The following is a 25,376-nucleotide window of genomic DNA, read 5'->3' on the forward strand; positions in this document are numbered from 1 at the left end:
AATCGACAACCTTGCGCAGTTTAGCAGGTAAGTATCTCGACCTTTGAATTGCAGCATAGAGATGGCGCGAGCCATCTTTGATTGAACTGTTGAATCTTATTGAGAACCACAAAGGTGAGTAAACTGTAAGTATGTACTTGACCAAAATCTTCATTTCCTTTGTTGGTTTGTCAGTAGAAATGTATTATCTCAGAATTCTATTTGCACAGGTGAGCCAGCGAGATTTGCACATATTACCTGGATGCATCGACGCTAAGTCTGAGGAACATTGACCGGAAATAACAACTTCTGATATTTTATAGAGATAAGCTTGGTCTGTGCTAAGTAGGGTCGGATTAATAACCTCAGAAGGTAATTGGCAGGATGGAAAACTTTCAAATTTGACAACAGACAACTTCTCACAATCAGGGAGCAGTTTACCTATGTCGCCAGATAATGTATTTGGACTCTTTGAGACACCATCTATGTGTTCGAAAAGAGCACGAAATGGAAGTTCGTTGAAATGTAGAAGACAAACAACCCACTGTAATGGCCTACCTATTCTTCCTTCTAGTTTCCGAATGATTCCACCTTTCCAACCTGTGTTCGTGTAGGTGCCATCAGCACCGACAACTTCTAGATGTTCCACATCAACTGAATTGTCTTGTAAATGTTGCCATATAGCTTGCGTCTCATCCTCAGCTCCGGTTCCGCTATAAGAGAAATATGTTCCTCTTTGACAGTGTCGCGGTAGTACTTTTCACCTTCGCTGACTTGTGTAAGTGTATTGTCTTTGCGGCCGTCAAAATACAGCCCATATACAGAGTCAATACTTTCGGTGTTTTGGAGCTTAACTCCAACACTTTTTTTGCCCGACTAATCTTGCATTTGTCAGTGACAAAGCTAGCCTGATCCTCTGTTATCAAACCTGCTTTTTTGGCATCCAGAAAAGCAGATGAAACAATCAAGGCCGCTGCTCTATCACTTACTTCAAATCTTTGGGCAGCTAAAGCAGTGTGTTCTAATACTAGTGTGTTTTGTTTGGTTTTAGAGGATGGAAGAGAAAATTCATCATTAGCATCGTTTTTGGAAGAATCCATGTGCGACGCACCTACATTGTTGTCGTCTGTATGAGAGTCTGGCTGATCTGAATGGTCACGTGTTCTAGCTGATACTTTTCTGGTAAGTGTTGATGTTGAATGACGTTTTGAAAGCTTTTCTTTACGTTCATTTTTCTTTGTAATCTTTTTGTTTCAGGTAGATCAACACTTCCAATGCGACCAATTCTTCTGGTTCTCTGGTTGAAGAGAAATGGTTGTTCATTGATAGGATCTTTCCTTTCCTTTGGACAAGTGCAAGAAGAAAAATAAATGCATTTACAAGCAGCGATGTCAAATAATTTTCCGGCAGAAGAGACAAAGTCGTCTCTTTTAGAGCTCAAACCTATTGGGTTCCTTAAAAACATTTGTTTAAGAGTCAGAAATTTCTTATGGTATGTGGAGAGCATTTGTACAACTCTGGTGTGTGAAGCTATCGGAATAGATGACTTTTTGAAAGCATTTTCAACCTTTTTTGCAACTATTTCTGTAACCTCTTTACTCCTAGGTTCATAGTTGTCGCCCCGGAGTCGCCCTATACGAAATCTTTCAAACTGATAACACAAAAGAACATCCTGGTAAGTAGGTAACTGGGACTGGGAATTTAGATACAGACATTTTGAGTTCTGTGTTCTGTTGAGAGAATATAAGTGATAGCACCCGGCGAAATCAACGACAAGAGTGAAGGAACTCGATGAAAAAATATTTATGTGGAGACCAGTCCGAACGTGTCCTTTGGCGTAGGTGAATGCATGTGAGTGATAGCACTCGGCGAAATCAACGTCAAGAAGTGTGGCCGCAAGCCGATTTTCACCTTGCGCTGTGGCGCTGCCTTTTCGCTCGTATCTCGGGAACGGTTCATCCTACGGCCATAATCACATATACCATTTCGGTAGCAAATGACGTGACAATAACTTTTGTTTTATACATTTTGCCATGAGATGCGTATTTCAGGCGCTAGGTAGACAATTTCACGATTTTAAGCGAATTTCTGAAATTTCAAGGCCGGAGTTGGGGTTGAAGATGCAATCCGATCTCAAAACAAAAAGTTGCATGGGAATCAGGAAGTACTAAGGCAACTTTTCCGCACTATTAGAAATCCCGAATCGAAAAAAGTCCGGAATCGACCCACCCTAGTGGTTACGGAAGCATTTCGAAACCCAATTCATTGATTCGTTTCACTGACCTGTGACACGGTACAATGCCTTGGTGAAATAGCACTTTCTGTTTCTTGAAATGCGGCTGTTGATGGTTCTTCCTTTTTCAAGATAGTCCAAAATACAGACTGGGGTTTATTAAGCTTCAACATATCAACTGCTCTGAATCATCAAGCCGTCGTGGATTTTGCTCGAGAGTGAGCTCGAGCGACACCCACCTTGTACAGAGCTTACTCATACCAAATATTCATGATTGCTATCACGAACTATTTCACTTTACGATCATCCAAAATTATTTTGTGGACTTTTTTGTTCGGTAACAACCTCTTTTGGGCGTACACGGCGTAACTTCACCACCTCTAAATTTAGTATACCATTCGTTGATGGTTGATCTTCCTGGAACAGTATCCGGAATTTCATCATCAAGCCAAGTTTTCGCTTCAACTGTATTTTTTCTGCTCATCTACGAATTCTTACTTTTTTTACGCGCTTATCAAGCTTTATCAATTTTTACTCAAGTTACAGTTTGCACGAACGAACGAGCGGGGGGACAGACAGACAGTCTCTCAGATTTCAACTTGTCTCTTCATCCTAATTATTCATATATGTATATATAACCCTATATCTTCCTCGATTAGTTCTACGTACAACCGTTAGATGAACAAAACTATAATACTCCGTAGCAAACAAATCCCATATAAATACATACATACGTAAGTATATAAGATATGAAGAGCATCGGCAATAAACAAGAAAAACGCAAAATTCAAGCATATTTTTTGTTTTTATGTATGCTACGTACACACACACCAACTCTTCGTCTAACGCCTCTTACCAACAGGTGCTACTATGGACTGTCTTGGCAATTGAAAAGTAAAGTCCTCTCTAGAAGAACAAATCCCAAACTCTACAAGTCCCTCATTATTCCCGTCCTGCTATATGGAACAGAGGGATGGACGATGACAACTTTTGATGAGTCGGCCTAACGGGTTTTCGAGAGAAATGTTTAGCAATATTGCAACTGATGAAATGATGAGTTATACGAGATATATGGCGACATTGACAGTGAATCAAGACAACCAACTACCATACGCTGGCTAGGTCATGTCGTCCAAATGGATGAAAACACTCCAGCTCTGAGAGTATTCGACGCAGTACCCACCGGGGGAAGCAAAGGAAGTGGAAGACCTTAACATCGTTAAAAATACCAGATGGAGGTGAACCTGGATACACTTGGAATCTCCAATTAGCTCCAAACAGTGAAAAGGAAGAATGACTGGCGCGCCTTGTAACGAAGGAGATTTTAAGAACTATTTAAATTGAGTGAACTTTACTCAGCGATCTGGATACCTACAATTTTAAGATTAGATAATTTAAATTTAGATAATTAATCTTAACGTGGAGATATTTAACTCAGAAACTTTAGACAAAGATTGAAGTTCAGGAGAGTAAAAAAGAACACGCGATCATATGTTTAAATGATCAAAATCACCACTTAATTTGGCAATAGAAGATGGATATTTCTTTCCTTTCTTTTTGATCTTGTCATTGTCTGTTCTGACAGGTTTACAGCTTCTTCACCATGACAGGTGGTTCCTCGGTATCGGACTTCATAATTTTTTATTTTGGTAAGTAGTATTAAGGTAAGGAAATAAAAATGGCTAGTTCTGAAAGATAACCGGTCAGCAATTGATATATGTTTTTTTTATTACAGAATTTTGGTTTTTTGTTTTTGTTGTCGACTCATATCATATAGAAAGAGGACTAAACTCTTGCCATGAAGCATCTTCTTAAATTAAAACCGTATACAGAAAATAGAGCAGCATTGCTATCGAGGTTTGGAAGATTCGAAAAGTCGCCGTCACATCTTACGTCAATCCATCTACATGAGAGTAAACTCAGCACACTTAGAGGGAATCACTTAGTGAGTATTCAGCCTCCTGTTTATCTATTTGACAAACTTTAAACATCACAGGCCGTGTAATCGAATTTAGTACTTGAATACTAAACTAAAATACCGGAAGTAGTTATTAAAGCACCGTCATCTGTGCATACATACAGCCCTTTTCAGCACTAACCCTAAATTAAAATGTCATTAGTTATATTAACGACCCGAGGTGTTAATAAAGTACGCTAATGCCCTTACGTGTTGCAAAATTACGCCTCGAATTTCGAACAGTTAGAGGCGTTTTTTACTTGCAACAACAAATACTGCAATTCTCGCAAAAAACCTATAAAAGAACGCTTTCTGAGGCGCTAGAAAATAGTAAGTGACTTGAAAGATCTGGGTTTCGTGCAATGATTCCAGCAAGGGAACGAAATATCGGTAAAGCCGAGCGTTGTGCGAACCCGAACGGTTGCATATCGAACGAAAATCGTTGCGATCTATTCCGATATATGCGTTGGCTTTTGTATATAACTGCGATACGTCCAATACCGTTTGAAGAATTTCTGCCGACCCGCTTTCATCGTTACAGTGTACTACTTAATTTAATTCTGGACATATTTCTCGATTTAATGGTGTTTCATATGTTAGTGCTCTACCTCTGTACTATTTACATCAATTATAAAAATGGCGATTTAGACTTTCTAATAAGTGTGGGCATACAGGCGTTGTTGTACTTTTATGCTACTCTCGTAAAGTTTATTTTTCGACGTGTGTACCCCGATCTTACCAATGGAATTTTGGATTACTTCAATGAAGAATATATAGTTCATTCGGCTGTCGGTAAGTGGTAGCAGTGTCAAATGTAAATTTATTTTTAGAGAAGAGAGAGGTTTTCGTGGAAAATAATAATAAAAAGATTTTTAAATTTCGATATGCCAAAAAAAAAAGAATTTCGAAGCAAAGTTTATAGACTAATATCTTAATTTAGTTTTAATTTTTAATGATATATTTTGAATTTAATTGCAAACAAAGTTGATCCTTTTTTGTATTAGGACAATTAAAAAAATGTAAGACGGGCTAAGCTCGAGAGCAACCGAACATTTTATACTCCCGCGATGTGCAAGGTTCAAAGGAAGAAATACATTCAGGTATTGACAAACCTTTGCTGAAAAGATTCGATATTCGTTGTTAAACAAAAATATCTCTGGGTCAAACCATATTTGGTATATTTTTCATTTGCATGATAGGTCTTAGCTAGACTCACGTAATTTCAATACTACATTTATCGAAATCAAATGCTATAAAGGTGTTATAAACTTATCCAAAGAGACGAAATTTAAAGTTTTCGGAACATGAGGGCAATGTAACTGGAGTCGAGGATACCGTAAGGTTTGAGGATGGAATCTTTGGTACATACATATGCAAAACTGAAGCCATTGCAGTCAATGGAGAAATCTATAGAGCCATGATTAATGACTTTTTCGTGCCTGAATTGGAGGATGTTGATGTGGACGACTTTTGCTTCAAACAACATGGCGTTACATGCCATACAGCTGACCAAACAGTTAATTTATTTGAGGAAACTTTTGATGAACGCATTATATCGCGTCGTGGGCCTGTGGAATGGCCTCCTAGATAGTGCGTTTTTACTTTTTTGGGGTTATACATATGATCTGCGGATAAACTTGAGAAGATTGACGTCTTGCAAGAGAATACTTGGCTCGTTATTGCTGACATTCCAACAACAGCCGGTTCTACGTACCGGAATTGACACGGATTTCACTCGGCCATGGGCTGTTATTTCGGTGATCTAACCCCGTTTAGATCGGTAAGTTTTAGTCTAAGTTTGTTGCCACTGGAGCAAGGCCTTGCAGCAGGTTTGCTCCATATCCTCCTACCTCGTGCTGGCATGGAGTCCAACCCGGGCCCGGAGGGATTTTTCTGCTGCGTTGGCGCTAGAAGGCTCCATTCAAACTCCACAGATGTAATACATGCAATGGACGGAGTCATCTTATGTCCTGCGTGCAATGAGTCTCCGCATGACACAGGCCACCTGGACCTTATGTTAGATGACATAGACGACAACCTGGTTAACCCGTTATAACAACTGACATGTAGCCCGAATACTGCTATAAGTGGTCGAAAATTAGGCCTCGTGGATGGGATTTATTGGAGCCAGCCACGTGGCTTTTATTATGTTTTAGCTGCAGCCTTCTTACTCAAAGCGGGTATTGACGCGATTTTATATAATTCTAGAATTACAACTTACTATGGTATTACCAAAAATACCCCTCAGAGTTTTATTAAAATACCACACAGATTGACCGATATGTATCGTATAAAGCCAAGCAGATTTAAGAATATTTGGGGCTAGGATAAATAATGATGCGACCGAACGCACGGTTGGACCGATATATGTATACGGTATTAATCAACCGCAAGTTCGAAAATATTTAGGTATATTACTTATGGAAAGTATTGGTATAAACGATCGATTTTACACAACTTTCACATTTTGGTAAAGTTGGTAGCGGAATATTTTCGATCAAACTCTAATACATGCAATCCATTACCCAATCACATTTTTATTTTTTATTTTTTTTTAGGATTTTCTTACGTCACCATGAAATTGTGCTCGGAAAAGGTCAATAACGGCATAAAAATATTAGTTGTCTGCTGTAACTCAGCTATAGTATTTCAATTGTTTATGCCAATTATATACAGAAGCCGAACGCTGCCGCTGGTCTGTTGGTATCCTGTGGACTATAAGGTTCAACTAAACTCACTTAAAGAAACAAATATTTTTGTAGATAAATAAATGTTAATTTTATTTTCAGGCACCGTTCATTTACGAAATCGCTTACTTTTTTCAAACCGTGGCGCAAGTACAACTATCGGCTTTATTTATGGTTAGCTGCGCCTACTTCTTGTCACTTTGTTACTTACTCTCCGGACAATTCGATATTCTGAACTGCAGTTTGAAGAATATAGTGGCAACGACCTACATTTATATGGGTGCAAGCAAAAGTGAATTAATGTAAATATGAACTTAATTTAGAGGTTATGATCTAAAAGCTCTTATACCAACATTTAATTAAAAAAAACTATTAAATAACAGTCCTATTCTTAGAAAAACTCACAACTGATTTGTGAGGAAAAAATGCTTATTTTATGAGGTTTGCTTTCGAAGATCATAGAATTGTGAGGAATTTGTAAGCTTTTGAGCTTTTGAATTTACATAAGGTTAACCTTAGATAATTCGAAAAACTCACAATGGTGAGAGTTGGAAATTTTGTGAAGGCATGTGAATAGTGCTGTAAATTTATAAAACGTTATCGATTATATAAGAGAGATCTTAAAATTCTTCAAATTAATTCACATGACGTAATATTTTTCATCTTAACAGTTTATTCGACTTTTGAAACATTTTGTTTAATCGAACTTTGCCCATTTTTTATATGTATGGAAACAATATTGCGTATGTAGATCTAGAGTTCCATAAAAGTATAACTGACAAACAAGAGATTTGTGTCTTTACTAAGTTTAAAGTAATTTATTTTTAATATTTTCTTTAAATTGATTCATCAAGAATTACGAGATAAAGAACAGATGCCAAAGAAGGAGATCAATGAGTATTATGTTACGGACGAATTACCTTTCGATTTGGATTGCTTATCTCACGTACTAAATTCAACTGATACAGCGAGACCTCGTAGCTTTCGAGAAGCCTTTAAGTACGTTTTAAGGCCTTGTGTCGAACATCATATTTTCATTATGGATGTTTTGCGTAAAGTGGAGAGATTATTTAGTTTTACGTGGTTGGTGAAAACGTTTGAGGTCACACTCTTCATTTGCATGGCCGCCTTTAATATAGTCAAGGTGAGTTATTAAATATGAGCGAGCTTTAATTAATATCTTACTTATTGCTTTTCATTTTGCTTTCTTTGATTACCTACGGATCAGTTATCGGAGGGCAAAACTTTTCTGAAGTTATTTTCTATAAGTCATTACTTGTTTTTGGGGCTGAGTGAATTATTTATGATTTGCTATGCCAGCGAGATAATCTATATAGGAAGTCAACGCTGCGGTGAGGCTCTATTACGTAGTCCTTGGTACTTGCATCTCCGTGAGGTACGCGCCGATTATCTGTTATTTTTGACGAGTGCTCAAAAACTTTCAACTGGCAAAATTTATCCCTTACGATTGGAAAAGTTTCGTGGGGTAAGCAGTTTATTCTGAACACAATCCATAGATAAATATATCTTAAGCGCATTTGATTTGATGTTCCTTTGGGACAACACGTTTTCAAGATTTTTTCACATCGTCTTTCTTAGTTTACTTAGAAATATAAGTTGCGTTCTAAAAAGACATCGTTTATCATTTTCATTGCAGATTATCACAACATCGTTTTCATTCTTCACTTTACTGCGGAGCATGGATAAGGGTGAATGAAAGCTTTATCTTAATAAGGCTCACGGAAGAATTACAAGTTCGACTATATTATATTTAATAATATTGTAAGCACACGTCTGTTATGCATCGTAGTCAACATTTCGTATTTAGAAGTACTCAATAAAGCACCGTTGGCATCTTTTAACTATATTTTAAGACTTAGTAAAGTAAAATCGCGCAAAAGTAAACTCGCGAGAAAGTTAAACCTTCGGCTAAGTTGACCGATTTTGAGCGTCCACGTACCGCTCCAAAAAGTTAACTTTTGGTTACCTTTTTTGAGCTTATTTTTTTTTTCAAACCCAACTGTTTGTTTGGCAAGAAAAACAATTGCTATGTATTCTCCGAATTTCTATGTAAAAAATTATTGTCGGTGTCGCGAGGAACATACGTAGTTTGTCATGAACGTTTGAGCTTGTGAGTTGTTTATAGTTAGTGTGTTAAAAAATGTCAACAAAGCAGAAAAAATCATTGCAAGTCAGTATAAATTTGCATAAAAAATCTGAGATTTTAAGAAAAATCGATGAAGGTATTCATGGAAATCGACCCTTGAGGCAAGGTTGTATAAATGGTTCTTAAACCAAAGACAGAGTAATTGTACAATGAGTGGTCCAATTTTAAAGGAGCCAAGCTTGAATTTGCCAAATTGCACCCTAGAAAACAATTGCATGCAAGTGATGGATAGCCAGCAAATTTCAATGAGCGATACGGTATTCGCCACTTAAAAATTTGTGGTTAAATCCTTTCAAGCGACAAGTCAGAAATAACACCGTTCATTCATAATTTGCGGCCAAAAATGAATGAAATGGGAATTTCGAACATGCAGCTATACAACGCAGATGAATCTGAATTATTTTATCGTTTTCTGCCCGATAAAACATTTATCGCGTCAAATAAAAAGACAGTACCTGGCCGATAAATAGCTAAGGATAGAATCACATTTATGTTGTGTGCAAACGCAGATGGTTCGCATAAGTTGAAACCATAAATCCGCAAACCACCGTTGCTTCAAGGGGTTTGAAAACCCATTGGAATATGCTAACTCGCTAAAGTCTTGTATGAATTCAGCGCTATTGTTCCGCTGGTTCCATACTATTAAGTAGGTAAATTATTTTTTTTTTTATCATTTTAAATTTTAAAGTGTGCCAAAATATTTTTCAGGTTCGTAAATTTTCTGCTCAAAATATTTTACCACCAAAGGCATTATTGCTGATTGACAACTGTACTGCACATAAGCCAATTGCGGCAATGACAGCAATTTTGCAGCCCCTGGATCAAAATCCCATTAGACAGCTCAAGTTAGGATACAGGGATAAACTGTTATGGAACACTGTACCACAAGAAAACGTTCCAGTTGAGGATATTTTGAAAGGACATTCAATTCATGATGCCATCTTGCTGCTTAAATCAGCATGGAGTGAATTGCCAAGAGCTGTGCTTATAAAAGCTTGGAGAAATTTAAAACAGTGAGACGATGATCTATACGACAGCGAATACGAAATTCCACTGCTTACATTGATTAGATCAAATAGTTGCCACGATGATACACTTCGAGAGGTACAACCGTTATTGTCCAAGGTGGGTGGTGTTGACGTTAGATGTGAAGACATCGAAAATTGGAACGACGACCTAAATACGGAAGATGATGAAGATTTCGAAGTGCCTGACAATGAAGTTGAAGAACCAGTTATCGGGAAAGATATGCAACAACAGAAAGTGAGTTTTTCGGAAGCAGGTGATTGCATCAATACCTTGATAAAGTGGTATGAAAACAATAATGATGCAAATCAGATATCACATCTTATTAATATGCGAAAGATGAAAAGATATGATATGAAAAGAAACAAACAAGTCTCGGCCACTTCTTTAAACCAGCCCTTGCTGGTGCATATGTATGTATAATGTAAAAAAGCACAAACTAAATCTAAGTTTCTGTTTTGTTACTAGTAAAAGTGAGTCATGCAAATAAATTAAACGTATTATATCTTCAAAATTATGTTTATTTCCGTGTTTTCTTCAAATTCAAAACCATTTTGGAAAAGTTAATAATTCCGAAAAGTTAAACATCCTTGGGACATTTTGGTTAACTTTTTCACGATTCTGCTGTATTAGTAAAAAATATTTATCTCCGGAAGCTCCTCTCAAAAAATACGTTTTACGTTGACTACTATACCTCTTACGTAAATCCTCCGAAATGAAAAACCCAAACAGATTTCATTAAAGTAATGTTAAATCTAGTAATGGCCTTAAATTGTTTATAAAAAATAGTTTTCCAGGAGAAAAAAATCTTCGATTAAGTACTAAAAAATATATTTAAGAAGCTCGTGTTAAGACTAATCGGCTTAGCCGTTTTCGCGTTATGTTGGTTACCGGCTTTGAAAACACCATTTTGAGAAACTGCACTTTCAAGCACTCTGAAACCTTGCGTGTAACTTAGAAAATTTCCACCGGAACAATATGAAATTGTCTGTGTGTATTCTTAAATATATGTACATTAAGAAAATAAAATTAAAAAAATCGATTTTTTGAAAATTCTAACTGTATATAACCCCGATCAAAATCAAGACAATGAAATCTCGTGAATCAGTTGTTAGGATTTAAAACGGCCGGATTGTCGTGAAGGGTGAGAGCCAAACCATTTGCCATCGGACGGTGCAATATCTGGGGAATATGGCGGGTGGGGTAGAAGTACTCATTCAAGCGTTTCCAGGTAGATTTTAAATGGTTTTGGTCACATAAGGTCGAGCCTCCTGGCATTGGAACATAAGGAATCCACGTTCCTTGTTCTGAATCATTTCCCGCGCATATAGTCGCTCTGAAATGGCTAGGCGGGTAACTTCCAATGCTGAAACACGCTCTTGCGTTTGACACGGATTCTCATCAAGCAACGTCTCCAATTCACCATCTTCAAAGGTTTTTAGTCTTTCTCGACGCGGAGGTCATTAACATCGAGATCGCCATCTTTGAAGCGACGAAACTAATCACGGCACACATTGGTATTTCCGTGGCTGAAATTCAAAAATGGCATGTTGTCTGATTTGAATGAAAATTTCACAGTTTGTTACCAACTATCTATACATTATTTTCCCAAAGTATTAGGATTCTATCTGCATTAGTTTTTTGTCCAGAACTGCCCGAAGTTGGTGAATGTGGAAAACATCAAAATTAGCAAAAAATTTACTCAAAAGTCAAATCATTGATACAATAAAACAACTATTGAAATTCAACTTTATTATTATTTTTCATTTATAATATGTATCAAAGAAAAAATTTGCATCAAAATCCATTAAAAAAAATAATGCATAAAAAATATTGTGGAACAACATAATTTGGACGTCAAAATTTCAATGTTCTTCAAATTCAAAGTGGTGCATCTTTTTAGCGCTGTCTACCGCTGTCGACATACATACACCGAATTAAAGCCTGAAGTCTCAGCTAAACGATAAAAAAAATTCAGCTGCTCCAAATTGCCCCGATTGAAAAAAACAATGAGATACTTCTAAAATGGCAAGTTACCGCAAAAAAGTATGCAATATATATATAACAAGGATTACAGGAACTATAGGATGTATCATTCCAGAAGAATTGGACGCATATCCACTAACGAAGATGTGATGCATCACTTATTAATGTCTTCGGGTTCGTACATAAACATTTTTCGTACTAAAATAAAATTAAAAAAATTAGAATGTCACGAAGATGTAAAAAAGTTGCTAAAAGAGACTTGATAAAAGAGAATTTAGTTTGTATGGGAGGTGGGCGTAAAAGTGGGCGGATATTATTGAAATTTAACACCAACATATATAATGGCATAAAAATGCTATGTACCAAAAATCAGTGCTGTAGGTCAAAAATTAAGTTTCACCTTATATGGGAGGTGGGCGTAAAAAGGGGGGCGTGATTTTGATTTTTTAATTTTTTTCTTGATTGGAATCCAAAACAATGATGTACCAAATATCATTGTCCTGCGACAACGCCTTATATTTTTAGCCGCAGTATGCACTAGCATAAACCTATGTGCGGCACTTTATTTCACTTGGGGCAATACCTCCGTTAAACTTCTTGCGGTTTCCCATGTGTTTCACCCGCCGATTTCTTTGACTGAAAGAAGAAAATAAACACTTCCCGCAAATGAAGGTTATTTGACAAAAACTCGGACATGTTCGAACAAACAAAAGTGCCTTTCTCTATGAATGTTCAGCTCTAACACAAACCAGACACAGATTACTTAGAACCCATTAGGCACAAAGCGTTGCCTATTGACCTTGTCCATTAATTGATGCGTAAAATAAAGATTATCGTCGGTGTAGTTTATAAACGTCCGTTGATCGACGTGGAAAGCATAGCTCCTTCAAACTTTCGTCGAAATCTACCCCGCAGACACTGTCTTAGTAGAGAGAATGTTCAGAAGATATTAAGGGACGTTTTAGCACTGTCGGAAATGCGATGATCTGACAGGTTAGTGGCTTCTTCTTCATGACATGTGGTTTTAGTTTAAAGGACTTGCTGCGGATTTTATAATTTTGAATTTTGGTCGGTAATACTAAGGTGAAGAAACCGTCAGACAACCGATAGACTAATTGATGTCTTCTAATTCTAGGAACTAGAACTTCATATTGTTGTTTCCAAAGCGGCAGGAAACATGTACTTCTTGAAGGGATATAATTCGGTCCATTACGGTTACGTCGATCTATTTGTCATTGCGGGATGCTTCGTGGAGTGGGAAGAGGACTGGATGGTCTTCTTTAAATCGGTTTGTTTGTTACAGTTATTCCCAAAATAAAAGTAAATTCGTATACCACGGTTTTTTCTGTCTCTATATTTCAGTGTATTAAATTAATTTATGTTTAAATAAAAATATAATTTTCATAAATGCATTCTAAAACGCATTGAACCCTACATGCTCTTTTTGTTTCCTTAAAACTCTAATACAATTACTATTAGTCCGTTACTTAATTACTGAACGAATAAATTATTTTCGCCATGTGTTGTTGTTTGATTTTTACAGTTATACAAATTTTGCGTAACACGTAACACCTTAAATGACGAGAGCTTGTGTTTGTTTAGCGCAAGGAGGGGAAAAATAGTATAATTAATAAATATGTACTAAATTGCAAAACTATAATTAAAATACATACAAACATATTACTTTTGGTTAATAAATAGTTATAAACACACTTAGTATGCTATAATGCAAAGCATACAAAAAACATATAATATTAATATTGTTGTTGTTTTCTTTTCATAAATAATCTTTTTATGTGCAATTGGGCGTTAAAAGACACTAAATGCAATTGAAGCTTTTAAAGGGTACACCGGGGAGAGAGCGCGAGCGCAAAATCGGTGCTCGCGGGCATAAGTGAGGTTATATCGCGAACAATTTGTGCCAAAATAACTTAACAGTGCGCAGCTTTAAGCATTTTCATTCAGTTTGGAATCGATTTGGGGGCGTACTTTGTTTCAATTGTCAATTTTGGTCTATTTTCGAAATTTCAAAAAAATGTTTAACTATTTTCGAAATGTTACGGTGGTCTAAATGGGATTAAAAGTGAACTATGCAGAAGTTATAGTTATGATAGTCAACTTTCTGGTTAAAAATTTTGCCTTTCTTACATAAAACACGTATACAAATGCACATAACCTCACTTATTGTGCAAACTGCTTACAAAATGCCATGTAATATCTTTTTTTCTTACTAATTATTAAAATTTAACAGCATTAAATGTATATATTAAATTAGTTACATCTAATTGAAAGCGTAATGGCATTCGTATATCGTACAAATACGTTCTTATGTATATACACTTGCTTAGACACATACCGTTAGGCCGCAAGTCTGTAACATAATTGCATAAAAAATTAAAACAAAACAACTCCGGCAGCATGTACGTATGTATGTATGTGGTACAATAACTGATTCGTAATATTTATGTATATAATACACTCACATTTCTTTTTGTGTTTGTATGTATGTCAGCGTTTGTTTGTGGGCTTGCAGCTGTTAAAAATTAGGAATTAAGGTACATTGGGATTTTAGAATGCGAGCGAGATACTATACGTAGTTACAAAAATTGTGCTTTAGCTTTCCGTTTGTTCTCAGTATTTTCTCGTTTATTGCCGATGCTCTTCATTTATTACATACGTAGATATGTATGTATCTCTATGGGATTTGTTGCTGTTTTCTTTTCGATTAAATTTATTGTTTTTATGATCTCGTCAAAGATGACAATTAGAGCGCTCATGACATAACTTTCGATTTTTTCGATTTTAAAATTTTCGAATTTAGAATTGATTGTTGTTTTATTTTTTCTAGCCAACAAAAAATCATAACAATCATTAAATTGTTGAAAAACAAACTAAATTTTACCACTTGAACCGCATTAAGCGAGGAGGAGAATTTTCGAAATTGATAAGGAGCAGTAAAGCATCAGAAAACAAGAGTTTTCTTTTCTTATTTACAATCATTCGCATCTTCGATGAAATTTTTTAAATACAAGCTAAATCGAATTTCAAAATTTCTCATAAGCGAAAGTCAAATTTTCAAACATCAAGTCTTATACATTATTTACTTGTTTTTGACAGTGTTTCGAAAATAGTGATGAAAACAAACCTTTCAAATTTTACTTTCGAATTTAATTCTAAAATAATGCTTTTCGATATTGTTTTTTTTTTATTTTATTGCAATTAAAAAAATGGCTGTGGTATGAGCAATTTTCGAAGTTATTTATTTAGAAACACGCAAATTTTAGCACACAAAAATTGGAAAAATATTGCAACTATCAATTTATTTATTAAATTATTTTTCAATTGAAATTTTAATAAAACTGTTTTTCGAACCTAACTCCGAAAATATGTAATAACTCTTTCCAGTTATTTGATGCTTAAAAGTTCGCCAAAAAAGCTTAATTTACAAATATTCAAACATTATTTAAAAGAAAATTGTCAGCATAAATGACAAATTTATTAATTTTCGAAAATTTCAGCTGCTTATAATTTTATTCAATATTGGCTAATTTCAAGTTCATAAAAATCGAAATTTGTATAAATATTACTTTCGAACTTAGCTTCGAAAATATGGCAATTTTCGAAAGCTAATTATAATTTCTATAAAAACTGATAAGTGACTAATTCCAAATTCACAAAAAACGAAATTTTAATAAATAGTATTTTCGAACTTAATTTCGAAAATTTCGAATTTTACTTTAAAACTATATCCGTATTTAAATGGCGTCAATGTGATCTTTGACAACAAAAATCACTCTAATTGCCAACTCAAATCACCTCTTTCTTACGAAAATTTGCGCATATTACATCTGAGATAAAAAAACACTGTATGCTATTTGTTCGTTTCGCGACGTTCGAAATTTGCTGGCATTAATATACTTACAAAAAATACCACTATTTCACTTTTATACTTTGCAAACTTTGTGTGTGTTTGTCTATAACTATTGTTATGTATGTTTGTGTACTGTACATATTATTTATTTGCGTTGGTTTTTCGCCTTTTCTATCGACTTGCTAATATTCCTTTTGTCTAGTCTATTAACTTCGAATTGTTAATGCTTAGAAAATGTTTGTTGTTTTTTTGTTTGTTTTACATTTCCGTTACTAACTGAGTATATACACACAGTTGGTATATAGTAGAAAATGCTACAACAACATATGCCTTTTTGTTTCTTGCAATTGCTAGTTTACTTTTAATTATTTTCGAAAAAGTATATTATTAATTTGTTTATTTTATTTTACAAGTTCAGCGCTTTTCTTCTATTTAAAATAAGTTATTTCATGTTTTTTGTTCTTTTCCTATTTTTTTTATAAATTTTGCATATTCTCATAACTTTCAATCATTTTCAATCATTCATTCAATATATTTAATATATATATACATATATGTATTTATATGCATGTGTATAAGTAAGTGTATGTGTGTGTAATATCTGCTGCACAGCCTATTGCTCCAAGGCGTAGCAAGAACAGTCAGGCAACAACAACAACAACTAACCAACAAATGACGACGTTTCGCAGCACAATTTCGATAAGTCACTCGTTCTCGATTTTCGCAATTACCAACTACAATAATTCTTACATACATACATACATATGCATGTCTAATCAAGGAGCAAAATTAAAATGTGATGCTATGATTGAAATTAGTACGAAAAGAGAAAACACCTACCATTAACAATTTATGCATTCATATGAACGATCGTTGACGACTTGTATGTTACAACAACAATAAAGTGCGCGCCCACACACTATCGCGTGAGTCTGGCGCTTTATACACAGCACATTTCTAGCAGAACGCATTGCAATTTACATGCATAGCGCTGTCTGTCGTTCTGTCAGTCTGTCCGTCCGTCTATTAAATGTCGCTTACTTGTCTCATTCATAATAAAATGGTTTGTAAATATATTTACTACGATGTATGCAAATGTAACACAGCCGCTACATTGAACATCTGTTGTGGCTTTCGACATTGTTGTTACTGCTGTTGTTGTTGTTGCTGTTGTTTTTAGCGTTCGCATTGACATTGTCGTTGCTGTCGCTGCTGTTGCTTTAATCGTTGCTAATATTTTTTTACATTTTGCATTAGCGTTAACACTTGGCTAGCTCGCAACCGGTATAATTGTGCTGCTATCGTGGTTGTAATGCTCCGTATTGACAATGACCTGTACGACATAGCCGTTCTGTATGTTGCACTCGTCTATGGGCACTTTGTCGCCAAGTAATTTGCCACTGTAGAACCAACGCTGACAGCAGGCGTCGATGCCTTCCACAGCCTAAAGCGCGAAGAAAGTGAAGAAGTCGAGATTTGGTCAAATGCACATACATGCATATAGAAAGAGGGGGTGGGTAGCCACTTACCTGCAATTTCTTTTTGCACTGTCCCACAGTGTCTTTTGAATATACTGGTAATTTGACATCCAACATTGTGGACGATATTCGCAGTTTAAGGAATACTTCAGTGCCACCGTCGACGGGCTCTGAGAATTCCGCTGGTGAATCACGTCCATTCTCTTCTTTAACGATATTTATAGGATAGGATAGACAGTATATTGGCACTTTGTATTGTGTGCCAAGTTCATCGTAGCATTCTGTGAGGTAACTGTGGTGGAGAATAACGCAATATAAAGATAAATAAAACTTTTAAAAATATATAAATTTAAAAATAAAATGTTTAAAATGTTTAAATAAATGATCAGCATGACGAGCGGAATCGATTTAGCCATGTCCGTCTGAATATAACGGTATGAAGTGATCGTTTCGATTTAAATGTGTTGGTAGCGAACATTTGTTGTGAATGAAGTGCTGAACACATAGAGCGTGGCACGACATGGCGCACGACAGTGAACTGTAAATGGCGTCGTGAATCCTTCTGCATGAACATTTATAAGAAGGCAGCGACATAACAATGGCCGGCATGTACACAAGGCAACACAGCTGTCCATTTTGCATGTACACAATTCATGAAAGTGAAATTTTTTATACAAAAAATAAGTAAATAGGTAAATTTACTTATTTTTAATCGATTCGGTACGAAGGAAATGCTCTGTGTTTGGTGGGATCAGAAGGGTGTGGCATATCATGAGTTTCTAAAACCTCTTGAAACTGTTAATACTAATCGCTACAGACAACAAACGATCAATTTGAAACATGCATTGATCGAAAAACGACCAAAATTGGCCAACGGACACGGCAAAGTAATTATCTTTCACGACAATGCACCTGCACACAAAGCAATATCGGTTCAGGAAACAATCAAAGTGCTTGGCTGGAAGCTGATACTCTCCCCGCCTTCCGATTACCATTTGGACACCATTGATGGGACACGCATTGGCTAAGCAGCACTTCGGTTTTTACGCAGGAGTCGAAAATTGGGTGACTGTTGGTTTGCTTTAAAGACAAACATTTCTAATGGTATGGTATCTACAAATTGTCAGAAAGGTGGACGAAATGTGTAAAAAGCAATAGTCGATACTTTGAATAAATTTTTTGACTTTCCCCTTTCAAAATGAGTATTTCATTTTCACTAAAACAACGCATCTGGTATTTGAGAACTAGTCCCCAGCTTTTGAGATATCCGCATGAAATGTCGCATACTTCCTTCCCTTAATTTAGCATATAATAGTCAATGTGTAGTTAATTGTTTACCAACTTTTTAAACATTTTCTATTGACTAAATTTAAATTTTACACAAACAATTTCTACACAAAATTTGCTAATTGACTAAATTAGTGGCGGGTTTAAAATGTTTATCACGATCGAAAAAAACTTTTATGGCTAAAGTTCAAAATTTTTATGCCAACAAAGTAGTGTAGATCTTAATTAATCAAGCTCAAGTTAATGGGTTAACCTAAAAAAATAAAAGGAAGATTAATCAAATATCTTTGAAAAGCAATTTTCATTATATTAATTTATATTTTACTTTCTATTTTTTTAAGCAGCTGTCAAACACTAATTTCGTCAAAGTTTTTGAATTCGAATTTATAACTAAATTGAATCATTCATCTCTCTAGAACATAAATAGCTGAACAAGTCTAGACCCAGAACATAGACAAATTCATTTTCAATAAACCGCATTGTTCAAATTTTCTTCATTTCTCTGTAAGTCACTAATGACAAATAAAAGTCTTAGTAGATTTCCACAAAAGCTCACAGTTTTGTTTTTCCAAGACTTTATGATGCAAGTTATTTCCATTTTATTACACAAATTATCGCTAAAAACAAATTGCTGATTAAATAGCGCAGTCAAACCTAACTTTCACTGATACGAATCAGTAGTAACAATTTATAACTGTATTACTACAATGAAATATAGTGTGAGAACAGCTGTCCGATAATTAACATACAGTACACACAGATGTATATATGTACATATACATATAAATGTCAGGCTTTTTAGAAGTGATGATTTATAATTTTAATTCAACATTGTTGTTACTTCTAATGAAACATATAAAACGATTAATATCGGGGAATACAAAGTAGCATTATAGAGTAATAGGTTGGACAGGTGTTATATGCATATGTACACAAATGCTAACATATATTTCCAAGTGTTTGTAAAAGTTTAATAAGTGAAAAATTGTACCATATAAAAAATATGAATAAAGAAAGTCAATTATTTCTTCATAACCTGTAAAAATCGAATATTCTGCTATGTATGACTCTAAACAGGGTATGCAGCAAAGTTTCCAACACCCAAAAGGAAACGTCGGATAAATGATCAATATGAAGAGCTGAAACGATTTAGCCGAGTCCATCTCTCTGTCTGTATATTTGCGTTTTTGAAATATCGATCTGAAATTTTGCACACGTCCTTTTCCCTTCAAGCCGATATCGGACCACCACAGCACATAGCTGTTACAGATAATAAAATGAACGATCAAAATCAAGTTACTGTATAAAAAAACTTTTTATTGGACGAAATATCTTCACGAAATTCGGCATGTATTATAATCCAAGCCAACGGACCAAATTTTTAGATAGGATCACTACAGCATAAAGCTGGCATACAAACTGAATGTTTGAACTCTCGTTATTGTATGAAAACTATTTATTTGTGATTTATTTGGATTTATATTTTTAAAGTTTATTTAAATTTAATCCAATTTTCGAAAGTTTATGAAAATTTAAAAAAATCAGTTCTTAGTTTAAAGTGGTTGTTTTATCGACATAAAAGAATGTTAACGAGTTGACACTGCTGGGTAAGATAAAATAAATTTGCCTTTGAGGTTATGTTGAAACGGTCGTTATGAATCTTATGGTTTAACGTCCTTCTATGTATAGTTATGAACTTTTTGGCTATTTCTGAGCTCCAATAGTAAGAATAAATTGGTGCCTAGTTCTTATATATACCAGATTCTTTATATTTCTCCACAATATTTATTCTAAAAATTAAGTAGGGCCCAAAGTGCAGACATTTCTTTAAAACAAGCTCAATCAGACAAATGTGAAGGTATAAATATATACTAGAGATTCTGAATTTCGGTTTCAAACTACTTTGAAACCAAAAATGAAACAAAACTCTCTAATAAAAAAAAATTGGACAAAATATGCAAATGAAGATTTGTTATAATTTTATTAAACATTTCTGCAAAGAATTTCATTTGCAATAATCGCATTTGCACGCTTATCTTATGCAATTCCCAATCTTATCTCGCTGTGGCCAAAATTAAACTCGAGTTGAGCCTAGGGTGCAATCTCTACTACAATACGCTGACGTAATGCAAATATGGTAACAGTTTTGCAGCAAAAGCAGGTGCGGATAACGAATGTGTATTCAAATAACTGCAAGGTCCAGGAAATTGTCCAGCCAACTTGTAGCTGTCGAATAAATAATTTTAAGGACTCATCTTTAACACAAAATATAGGGTGGAATCCATACACAAAATATGAAAAAGTAATATGTATAATCCTTCATAAATGAACAACATGAGTTTGAGCAAAATTAATTTATAGTAATAAAAAAAGTAGGTTTAGGTTCTCTAAAAAATACTTAAAGCTAACTTGCTCTTACAAAATTAAATGCGCGCTTATTTATTTATTTATATAGAAGTTTGTTTCCCGGAAAGAGCCTACTCACGCTGCACACTCACAGCCAGTGACCTTGTCAATGTATATTTACATACATCCGCACAACGTGTGGCACAAGTTATGGCATGCGCCGGGTAAACTCTTCACACTAGCTGTCGATAATGAAATGGAATTAAAACTTTTATTTGCATACGCCGCAGTTCACACTTTTGAAAATAGCACCACAACTGGTCAGTTGGTTGGTTTTATTGGGCGGCACTTACTGCCCCTAAGTTTGTCCATTCGTCATACGAGGGAATCAATAAAAATGTCATGCAATTTTAATATGATAGTGGGAAATTAACACAAAAATGCCAGGAGGATATAATGTACTTTGCTTTATTTGAAGTGAAAAGCATTTACAGCTACGTGGGAGGGAAATAAATTAAAAAGCAATCGAAACAAGAAAATGGCATTTGATTTTTTATTTCCAATAGCACACATTCACACTTCATTACCAATTCTTTAATTAAATATGCTAAAAGTTGCAGAGAATTGCAGAATTTATATTCCAAAATTTAAAACTTGCATAACAAATGTGCAAAATAGCGCCAGCTTGAGCTCTATTCGCTTAAACGTGTTGTGATTATGTGCAAAATATATAGATACTCTTGATTTTTGTATTAGAAATATTTTAATCATAATGTAAACGTGAAATTTCAGCTTTATAGACATATGTACATACATGCATACATAAATATGTATGCCTTTGCTTTTAAGCGTGGAAACGGTACACGCAGCATTTTTTCAGTCTAGTCGTCAATTCGATTTAAATTTTATCTTATCACTTTTAATTTCCTTATTGAATACTTTTCGTTGTTATAAAATAAATGCAAAAGCAATTAAGCACGAGCATAACTTCCATTTAGCGATAGAGTTGTATTCTTTAGGTGCAGAGAACTATTTAAAAATATTGCATAGAAAATTCAAAAACAAAGACAAAACCTTAAATCTAGTGGACTATTAAACAATTATTTCAAAACTGATGTAATTGAGGTGGTTAAATCGACTCAGCTCGCTACGTTAACCATTTATATTTTATATATTATTCAGATCGGGTCTTTGACGTTTCTTATTAGGTGTTATAAACTAAATATATTATATATTATTTATATAGTATTCGGAGTAAAAACATTTATAATTGTTATGAATATGGCAAATGGTATTCAAAGAGAAGATGGAAAATATATACTTATGATCATATATGTATGCCATAACTATAAAAGCGAATACTAAAATATTGCATATGATATTAGCGAATAAAAGTACAAGTCGATATACATATACATATGTATGTACAAGTGCCTATTTGCATGTGCGCTCACTAATCGAATCTCTGTTCAACGGCCGTTTGTATAAGTTTTTATCACCTGTTTAACTTGGTTATTGAATGTAAATGATAATGATTTATGTTCCGCACAAGTGTTGTATCTTTGTGTGCTTTTAGAGTTAAGGGTGTGCACAATTGGAGGGCATAAAACATTATATGCCAAATTGATAAATAAAATTGAAGAATTTACGTTTCGTAACACAAATAATTTGAAAGTGATTTAATCATGTCATATATGTTTGCGAGAAGCAACAACGCAGAGGAATGGCACAAAAAATCATGTTTTAAATAGCGGCAGGCTTAAATAAATACACTGGTAGTTTCCACGTAAACAATATTGTCTTGAAGATTTACCGATTTATGTAGAGTTACAATCATTAAATTGAAGATATCGTAAAAATGTTTTTATTTGACTTCACACTGCTGCTAAGCAAAGGGCACAAACTTTAATTCAATTGATTTCACTAAGCAAACAATTGAGACGTAAAACACAGAGTTTAATCCGGTTTTTCTAATTTCACTAATGTCCCAGTATATCCAGTATATACATATTACTGAATGATGACCATTTGCTTGTTGTTGCTCACGAATAAGAATTTAATGGAACATAGACGCCACTAACAAATTTAGGAGAGATTGGCATTTGATTAGTGTTGCATGACCTATCCACTAACCATGATACCTATGAGTATGTGTTAGTCAACAGCACTAATGCCATATATATGTATATTGATTTTCGATGTTTACATTTGTTTATATATTTAGACGATATACATATCTATGCATATGTACATCTAAATAAACCGCTCCGACAAGAATTGGGGTAACACCAATTCTAATTTCTTTAATCGGAATACAAAACAAAACAGAGAGCGATTAGCATTTACTTACAAAGTTTTGCCTAATGTTTGACGCACTATGCACTGTATAACCACCGACTATACACTAACACTTGTATGTACATAGGTAAATTTGTATGTAAATGTATCCATGATTAAACGGCGATAAAGAATAAATACATCAATTAACTTACGACCCACAGTCAAGGAGTAATAGGAAGTCATGACTTATTAATATAGAAAACGATGGTATTGAAGTAAAATAAATTTCGGGATTAAATATGTTTGTGTATTTCTCTGAAATTATGCGTAGGCGGGACAAACCCAAGTTAAAGCCATATATATGTACACACTCAGTCGCCGCATGACGTGTTTTTTATTTTGGTCACATTGCAGTATTTGTTATAGTTTTAAGTACTGATACCAAACTGAATAGTACTATACATAATAAAAAAATACTTATAAGTCTCCCAAAATCACTTTCTATAACCTCCCATGCGTAATCATTTATAAAAGACATTAGTAAATGACTTCTGCCGCTACAACAACAACAAGATTAGCAAATGACTGAATGTTTTCATGACTTTGACAAAATAATGGTGCACAACTTTAATGCAAACATACCCATTGGGCACCGATATATTCGCTCCGTCAAGTATTGCCTGCGCCATTTCGAAATTTAACTCCTCCGCCGCGTTTGTGGCTGCCCGCAGCGCATCCCAAATTTCTTTGCGACCGTCGAACGCCGGCGCAGTATCCCAGAATTCATCACGTTTGGAACGTAGTTGACCCTCCGTCAATGGCACATCGGAACGCCAGCGTATTGTCTCATTGCACAGTGGGCGATTTTTACGCGATGGACCCATTTGGGCGCCGCCTAATTACGAAAGAGAATAGAGATTGCGGTACAATATATGTGTATCTGAGTTTATCTTGCACTGCTTGCGCTGGTGGATAATAATGCACCCATAAACGCGTTCACTCACCCCCGCCTGTCGGTGGCCTCGATAAACTCGCTGAAGACACACTGACTGTCTCATTGTCGGTGCTGTGTATGCCAATGCAACCACCCATATTTTCGCATATAATTTACGTGTTGCGCGTCCACCAAAACAGCGTACCAGCGCCGGAAAACACGTTCGAACGTATGACCGTGTACGACCGAATATATTGAAAGGAATAACGAAATAAATATATGTTCAATTTGGAAATGCAAATTTTATTAGAGTGCGCGCGTTGTGTTTTACTGTCTTTCAATTCGTGATATCTTATTTTTTCGAATTTGCTGTGTGCCTTGCTTTTTTACTGTTGCACCACTTCGTTTGACGGCATTTTAGCATATGTATGTTTTATTTTAGATTTTCACGTTGCCTTTTCCACGACTATTGCAGCAACCGTGCATCCAAATACCTGACGCACTTTTGATATGTTTTAAATGTAGAGCACTCACTGTAAAGCATTTAATTGCATGGAAATTTTATTGAACAAATCTTTTTGAAGCTTCCACTGATATTTTATTTGCAGTTCTGCAAATTCTTCACCAAACATTTCCGCAATATTTTCACGATCTTCGCAGAGAATTTTTTCATTTTCAACTATTTCAATTCCATTTCTTGGTTTGACATTTCTATGCAGCGTGGCCACTTGGCTGAGTATTATGCATTAATTGACGCAAAACATCGCAAAACGTTGAATACATCGAAATAGTAGATCGGACTATTTTCTAAATAATCAATATGTATAAAAACAATACTATATTTAGAGTGTGGAAAAAAATTGAAGAAAATATTATTTACTTAATATCCGTCATTACAAATTCTTCGAAAACAACTTTTTGAAAAATGCAATAGTATGATTAAAATTATAACAAGGGGTTTTTATTTTAAAATGTTAAACAAAATTTTTCTGAGTGATGACAACACTTGAAAAGCTTTAACTTGCTTCGGCTCTCATTTAATTAATTGAATATTTAACTAATTTTATAATATTATAAAAGATTTTAAATAAAAGAAAACATCAATGAAATAAGTATATAACTGAATTGAAGAATATTTACATTGA

The 25,376-nt window shown here is 34.8% G+C and overlaps 2 protein-coding genes and 1 pseudogene across 3 annotated transcripts; 2 read left to right on the forward strand and 1 right to left on the reverse strand.

Moving 5' to 3' along the window:
- Positions 1-4,531: 4,531 nt before the first annotated feature.
- On the forward strand, positions 4,532-8,360 carry LOC126751353 (odorant receptor 83a-like). Its single transcript, XM_050461558.1, has 3 exons — positions 4,532-4,961; positions 7,711-8,000; positions 8,085-8,360. Exons 1-3 carry the CDS (start codon positions 4,532-4,534, stop codon positions 8,358-8,360), a joined length of 996 nt encoding a protein of 331 aa, XP_050317515.1.
- Positions 8,361-9,017: 657 nt separating this feature from the next.
- LOC126751363 (uncharacterized) lies at positions 9,018-10,477 on the forward strand (annotated as a pseudogene).
- A 2,887-nt stretch (positions 10,478-13,364) lies between these two features.
- Positions 13,365-24,922, reverse strand: LOC126767976 (ubiquitin domain-containing protein 1). Of its 2 annotated transcripts, XR_007669184.1 has the most exons (5): positions 24,302-24,922; positions 23,940-24,192; positions 17,436-17,676; positions 15,882-17,350; positions 13,365-15,851 (listed from the first exon to the last, which is right to left on the reverse strand). XR_007669184.1 is itself a non-coding variant. In XM_050485812.1 (4 exons), the coding sequence occupies exons 1-4, from the start codon at positions 24,387-24,389 to the stop codon at positions 17,177-17,179; spliced, it is 756 nt and encodes a 251-aa protein (XP_050341769.1). In that variant the 5' UTR covers positions 24,390-24,922; the 3' UTR covers positions 13,365-17,176. The 2 variants fall into 2 exon arrangements, 1 of the variants encoding a protein (XP_050341769.1); XM_050485812.1 differs by having other exon boundaries at positions 13,365-17,350.
- Between the last annotated feature and the right edge of the window lie 454 nt (positions 24,923-25,376).

The sequence above is a fragment of the Bactrocera neohumeralis genome, chromosome 2, assembly GCF_024586455.1.
Source record: "Bactrocera neohumeralis isolate Rockhampton chromosome 2, APGP_CSIRO_Bneo_wtdbg2-racon-allhic-juicebox.fasta_v2, whole genome shotgun sequence".
NCBI classification, from domain to species: domain Eukaryota; kingdom Metazoa; phylum Arthropoda; class Insecta; order Diptera; family Tephritidae; genus Bactrocera; species Bactrocera neohumeralis.